The 7142-nt window shown below is 52.0% G+C and overlaps 1 protein-coding gene across 1 annotated transcript; it reads right to left on the bottom strand.

Annotated features, from left to right (window-relative positions):
• Positions 1-5148: 5148 nt before the first annotated feature.
• Positions 5149-6448, bottom strand: LOC123059001 (uncharacterized). Its single transcript, XM_044481666.1, has one exon. The coding sequence runs from the start codon at positions 6178-6180 to the stop codon at positions 5308-5310; it is 873 nt and encodes a 290-aa protein (XP_044337601.1). The 5' UTR covers positions 6181-6448; the 3' UTR covers positions 5149-5307.
• Between the last annotated feature and the right edge of the window lie 694 nt (positions 6449-7142).

The following is a 7142-nucleotide window of genomic DNA, read 5'->3' on the forward strand; positions in this document are numbered from 1 at the left end:
TGCTTGTATTTGATTCAGCTGCGGCCCTTTCTCTAGTCAGTAGCGTCAATTTGTTCCCTGGAGTGGAGGGAGAGATAACATTGTTAATCCCCGGTGGTCATTGCTTGATCTCATCTGTTAGGTTGTGTGCTTTGGAATATGCCACTTGGCCCCTGCCCTCCATGTTATGTTACTCATCTCTTTCTCAAAGATTTCGATAACATATCATATCACGCACATCGGTACGATATAGGACACCTGGCACCGTGCCATAATCTTTTCTTCTTCCTTTTGTTTTGTTGTCATTCTTTTCTCTTTGCATCGGTCGACACTTCTAATTCATTTTCTTTCTCATGAAGAATCGGTTCGCACAATCAACAGGTTGCTATCTGCTCCTCCTTTGGGCAACCATGAGAGCCACGCGTTATTAGTCTAAGACCTGCTCTAATCAGTGAGGCTACAATTGTTAACGTTAACGAACTTATTACTGATAATGAACTGCTACTTGGAATGGAATAATCAAATAAGCAGCCATTACGGGCAAACACGTGCTTTGAAAATAAGCGGAGTGCAGCCCATGTATATACGCCACAACAATCAAAATAGTATTCTTAATTTCTTATACAAATAAATCTTTCAGCAAACCCCAGGTGGACATTGTAAAGAGAGCAAATGTGTAGACTGCTTCAAGGAAACTATATCACGAAGTGGCTGTCAAGAATATAATCTGTTGGGGGATAGTAGTTGGAAAAAGTAAAGAAAGACAACGAAAACTTCACGCAGATTAAAATTCAAACTTCTCGGGCCTCTTTTCCTTCAGACCCTGCAATAATAGGATTGCAATCCCATTTTTTCCCCATATCTTACAGCATAGTACTTTGTAAGCTTGGTTCCATCACGGGAAAGTATCTAGTGCTCCCAGGCTTGGGGTGCTTCCGGTGCTCCAAATGTCCGAAAAACATTTTTAAAATGTTTAAAAAATTCTGAAAAAATGCAGCACATCGACGGAACATCGATGTCTCTTGCCACAAAATTTCAAATCAAAATTCGAAACATTGCTCGAGATAGAAAAATGACAAATTTTTGTACATAACATAAGTTGGGCTTTAGTTTTGGCCCATTATCACATTGATGTCAAATTTGTCATTTTTGTATCTCGAGCAATGTTTCGAATTTTGATTTGAAATTTTGTGACAAGAGACATCGATGTTCCGTCGATGTGCTGCATTTTTTCAGAATTTTTTGAAAATTTTAAAAAATGTTTTTCGCATCGGAGCACCGGGAGCACCCTATACCTGGGAGCACTAGATACTTTCCCGTTCCATCACAAGTGAAACAATTTATTTTTCAAGAGAATTTGAGCTAATGATTCTTTCTTCAGAATTTTGTATGAATCGTTCCCTACAAAAAAAGAATTCAGGCCTACAAAACAGACTATTAGATTCTTTTAGGGATTATAACTCTACAAAGTTCCTGTGAAAAATGTCCCTAACTACTAGGTTATGTTCTTTTAAAGAATTGCATGGCTGTAAATTGCCTACACGCCCTGTTACTTGGTCGCATGACTTACTTGATAAATGCTTTATCTCCACAGGAGCTTTGCTGTGCTCTCCTCTGCCCCATGTGGGCAATCTGGACCATCTGAAATAAAAGAGGCCATGAGGAGACAAACCATGAACATCTCACAAGCATGCAAATGGGCATGGGGTATGGCATCTGATGTGATCGAAACATCAATTTCTGATGCAAAAGAGAAAGAAGCAACTGGAATCATTAAATGGAAACGCCCCCCTTAGGTTTTGGTAAATGTTGATGCATCTTTCAACCTGGATACTCAACAAGGAGCCACAGGGATCATTCGCGACGACCGGGGTCAAGTTATTGCAGCAAGGAGCAAATGGTATATGAAGCGCTCCCTAGTGTCATCACTGTCGAAGCTTTTGCTTGCCGGGACAAGCAGATTTGCCGCACAACATGAACATGTCGAAGGTGATAATGAAAACTGATAGCCTTGAGTTGATTAATTTGTGGAGTAGTATTTAATAGATCATGTATCCTCCCCGCTGTTGGATCAAATCCAAGATCTTACTAGGGAGTGCATTTCTTTTGAGTTTAATCATGTAAGAAGAAAGGTCAATATGCGGAAATCTAACTCTGATCCCGAATTCAGAAGCTCCCTTTGTGAACAGCAAATTCAAATTAAACACCAGACAAATTCGAAAAAAAATCTAGAAAAAACACAGATCGAAGATGAAAAACTCTTCTAGGCGACTGCAACTTATCGCGCTCAGATGACATCCAAGGAGCTCGGTACAAAAAAATATATTAGAGCTCGAATCTTTGTTGCAACTTTGTACATTTCGGAGCTCTGATTTAGGTTTTCTGTATTAGCTGCTCCGGTGTCATCTCTGTGCGGAAATTTGCCAGCGCCTAGAAGAGTCTTTCTGAATTTACTTTGTATTTTTTTGAATCTACTGGTCACAGAGGTGAAGATGCACTCGAGCACCAAAACGCCGCATTTTTTTCTGGTGTTCAGAAAAGAAAACGCTGCTCTCAGCCAATATGGCTGCTCACTACACGTCTACACAGCCAAAATTGCCTCGAAACTGAATGCTGTGAGTACCTTTTTTTTTGCATATGAATGTTGTGAGTACTTGGATGTATCAGGTTCCTATAATCCTGCATGCCCGTATGTATCCAACATGATTCCCATGCTGACAATGAGTAATACTAATACACGGGTGTTTGTTTCTCAAAAACAAAATAAAACATGTGATCCTAATCCAGCAAATCTTGCTTGGAATTCCCCGGAGATACACTAGGCTAATAACGACCATCCATTAGCCAAACCTTTGAACCAATGCATTTTCAGTTCCATCCATGGCCAGGTAGCTAGCCCTCACCATTTTCATTCTGTCCCGTCAAGGTGGCGCTCTCAACATGTCTATCATTGCGCATGTGTCGTGTCCATTATGTGGGTCTGTCATGTCCAAGCGCGTGGCACGTGCTCTCCAGATACAGTACCCCGACATCTGAAAAAGAAAAAGAAAAATGTTGCACCACAGGTAACATGAAAAAGCCGCTAAGCTTCGCTGTCCCGCCAATGGACTGGAGCCGGCAAATGCAGCCGGTAACATGAAAAAGAAAAATGGAGGTAAAAATTGAAATCACCAACCGGGAAGATACGAGCAGAGTCGAGACGATTGCAGTTGCACCACAGGTGGCCACCCCACGTCGACGGGTGGTGGTAACGCTCGAAAGCGAGGGGATCTCTCACACACGAAGGTAGATCGATCGATCAGAAATCAGACAATATATGCATGGTATGGACCATTAGCAAGTGCAAAGCCGCTAAGCTTCGCTGTCCCGCCAATGGACTGGAGCCTCGTCAGCTCGCCGGGATGTGCCGGTCGGGGCTTCGATCGATCGGAGACGGACGTGGGAATCAGTTGCGGGTCCCGCGAGTGGCGCATGGGTGGACGAAGAAGCCATCCGACGCGCGCTCGAGTGGACAGCTCTCGTCGCTACCCCGTTATCCATCTAACCCTGGACCACACTCGGCATTATTTCCTCCGACCCCAACTCCATCACCTTTTCCTTATCCCCTCCGATCCCAACTACTGTATGATCATCTACCGAAATGGCAATCCCGTTGTTTCCTTGATGCTACGGTCATGCAGTTAGAGCATCTACACCCACATATGGCAAGTCTGGCCCCTCAAATGTCCCGGGCGCGTACGCGGGCAGTGACTCGACACACATCAAATTTCACTTGTTGCGTCCGGACATCACATACTCAATTTTTATATTCATACAAAAACATACAAAAAGAAGTAAAACTTGCGTACTACATCGGTCCTAACCACTCCTCGTCGGAGATCACAATGATCTCGGCGCCCAACTCCAGCAGCATGAGCGGCAGCGGCAGCTCCGGCTGCTCCGCTCCGGCCTCCTTCGCGTCGAGCTCGGCGAAGAGCGCGTTGGACTCCGTCTGCTCCCGCTTAAGGAACGCCCGGTTGGCCTTCAAATAGGCATCATCCTGCATGGACTCCAGGATAGCCTGCTGCTCCGCTATCTTGCCGGACTAGGTGACGGCAAACTCCCCCTCTGCCTGCTCCATGTTGAAGGGCGACAGTTGCTGGTCCGGCTCCTCCGCCTCCTCCACCTCCACCGGAGCCATCTCCTCCTCCGGCTACGGCGAGTCTGGAGGTAGCCCGACAGCTATGCGGGCGGCGCGTGCGGCCTCCCTCGCCTGGATCAGCTGCTGGATCTCGTAGCCGTGCTCCGGCGTTAGCATGGCATAGTAGGTGATCTTGCTCCGGACCATGGCGAAGTGCCGGAGCTTGGGCAGAGCGCCGGAGCGGGAGAGGGAGGAGGCGGATGGGCTCGGACTGGCGGCGCGGAGAGGGGAGAAGGGGGATGGGTTAGGGTTGCGGGACACCGGCCGGCTTAAATAGCCGGATTTTGTCTTGGACGACAAGCCGGGACAGCGCCACGCGGCGTCCTTCAGACCATCGGGTTTTCGGGCATTTTCGTGTGAAGCCCCTTCGTCAGGCCGACGTGGCAGGCGTGCCCGGACGCCTTCATGTCTGCCTCATGTTTGGGCTAGATATGGAGGATGTCGGCCAACCCAAGCATTTGAGGGTCGTCTGACAGACCCATCTGAATCGAAATTTTTTGACCAGACGATGACCGAGCGTTCTACCCAGATGTATGAGACGGGTTTGAGAGGTCCGATTGTACACTCAGTACTTACTGTAATCTTGTTTGCAAGGCTGAAATGTAGAGAGAGCGCGCCATGTGCTTATCAAGATCCTAGCCCAGACAAAAATTTGTACGAAAGATCACGTCCAGAATTCCGCCTCGCCTGATTCGTTTAGGATAACACTAAACATATCTTGCTTGCTCGGAGTATATTACTAGTACGATCTCGACGCCGACAACCACCGCAGAGCGCAGAGTGATAAAGTAATGCCATCATTCGACCCATGCCAATCCGGCTACACCTGCCCGCCCGCCGCGTCCACCATTCCATGGTCCCTTTTCCCGTCTCTTTTAATTTTCATTCTGTTAATCTTTGCGCACGCTTTTATGTATCCAGCTGACCAAGATCCATAGTTTAATCGTGCCCCATGGCTGCTTCAAGGTTGACGATATCGATCATGCATGTTGATGGAAGAACAATTCGCTCTTTTTCATTATATATAATCTAGACCAAAATTGTTTGTACAAGAAACGAATTCGAGGCTCGCTCGAACGGATCGATCATCTCTCTACATCTATGGCATCGATCTTCCGGGGACGCGGAGAATCAACGGTGCCGAGGAGCTACTTGATCCTCGCCGCCGGCGCGGCCGTCTGGGACGGGAAGAACCCGACGGCGCGGCACTTGATGACGTCCAGCCCGGTGGTGCCGGGCGCCGGCATTGCCCCGGACGCTGGTGATGAGGAGGACGGCGACCGCTTGTAGGGCCCGAGCCACTTGGCGAGCATGTAGCGGCTCTTGCGCCACGGCGGCACGTGGAGGCCGTGCGCCCGGAGCGACCGGCGCGCGGCGTCGGCGGCCACGCGCACGGCGCGCCCCACGGCCTCCTCCCGCGCGACCACCGCCCTGGCCGGCACCGCGGCCACGACCACCGCGTACTCCGCCGTCGCGCGCGCCACCTGCAGCCCGGCCCGGAAGTCCGCGTCCACAATGTACCTCGCCGCCTTCCCCGCGGCCGGCACGACCACGTCGACGTACTCGTACGTCCCGGCCGTCAGGTTGCCGCACGTCTCCCAGCGCGACCGGCACACGCCGGCGTCGTACCCGGCGGCGCGCAGCCGCCGCATCACCGCGCGCCGGAACGCCGCGCCGTGGCCCCGCAGCGGCGCCTCCGCGTCCAGCGCCGCGGACACGGCGGCCGCCAGCCTGATCCGGAAGGGGTCCTCCGCGGCCGGCGGGTCGAGCAGCTCCCGCACGGACGCCGCGGCCGCCTCCGCGGCGCCGTCCGCGTCGTCGGAGTCGTACCCGTCACGCCCTTTCGGGGCCGGGCCGCCCGCGTCGTCCCCGGCGCCGGCGGCGGCGTCCGTCTCGAGGAAGGCCTGGACGAGGCCGGAGAGGCAGGCGGAGGCGTCGTGGTCGCTGCCGCTGCTGGTGCCGCCCCCGTCCCCGCGGAGGCGCGCGCGCACGGCGTCGTCGAGGCGGATGTACACGGCCATGTCTGCCCTTTGTCGTGGCCGCCGGCGAGCGAGCGAGAGCGCGCTCTGGGCTTTGTGTGTGCGTGAACTTGGAGCTGGAGGTTGCGGTGCGCGGTGCCGGGAGGACGGAGGTTGACACTCGCGGGCCGCGGCTTTATAGGGTGGTTGGCGGAAGGGTTTATTCGGCGGATTAACCCGTGCGTGCTTGCGTTAGTAGGTGAGGCGCGGATTGATTAGCATTGCTGTCTTCTGGACGCCGCGGGCTGTGAGGGAATTGAATTGAGCCCGGGAATATGCTCCGGCTCCGGTCCGGTGCTACGAGGTTGTGGGAGCTGGGCAGGTCTAGGTGCCCAAAATAGTCACGTCCAAGCCTGCCCCGCGCACTGAATTAATCAGCTACACGTTTGTTTGCGAGTTTGATTGACTGATGGCTGACATGTGTAGAAGAGAATGGCCTGTTATCGCTTCCAGTTCCGACCATGGTTCGACATGGCGTGCCGTCGTGAAGTCCTGAACACGTGGATCCGATCGAGCCAGTGAACACGACGTCTACGTTTCCGTTTACTTCATCGTTGAATACATGGTACACCGACAACGATCGAGGAAACGCTGGTCGTGATAGCAGTGGTGGTAATTTGCGTCAGATTATCAGTAGTACCGCGTCGCTTCTAGACGAGCGTTTGAAAAGCTTTTCAGGTGACCCTCCTTGACCGCGAGCGGGTTCACGGGGTGGTACTAGCATATTCGCCGGACGATTAGCCGCAACGTCTCCTCGTTGAAACTTTCTTTCACGAGTGCCCTGTGCTGTGCGTGCCCGTCCTCAAAAGAATTGGGCAGCCAGCGCAGGATATACCCGATCCGAGGGGCGGGGCGGGATATGGATATGCCGCGGCATCTCTCCACGCACTGTCGCGGGGTCCGGACGGGACGGCCCTGCGGCTGGAGGACGGGCGATCGCCTCTGATTGGGCCAGGTCAGCACGT

Source organism: Triticum aestivum, chromosome 3A, assembly GCF_018294505.1.
Source record: "Triticum aestivum cultivar Chinese Spring chromosome 3A, IWGSC CS RefSeq v2.1, whole genome shotgun sequence".
NCBI lineage: Eukaryota > Viridiplantae > Streptophyta > Magnoliopsida > Poales > Poaceae > Triticum > Triticum aestivum.

Bases quoted from the DNA above. Each gene is read 5' to 3' on its own strand.
- LOC123059001 (XM_044481666.1), bottom strand. From the start codon at position 6,180: ATGGCCGTGTACATCCGCCTCGACGACGCCGTGCGCGCGCGCCTCCGC.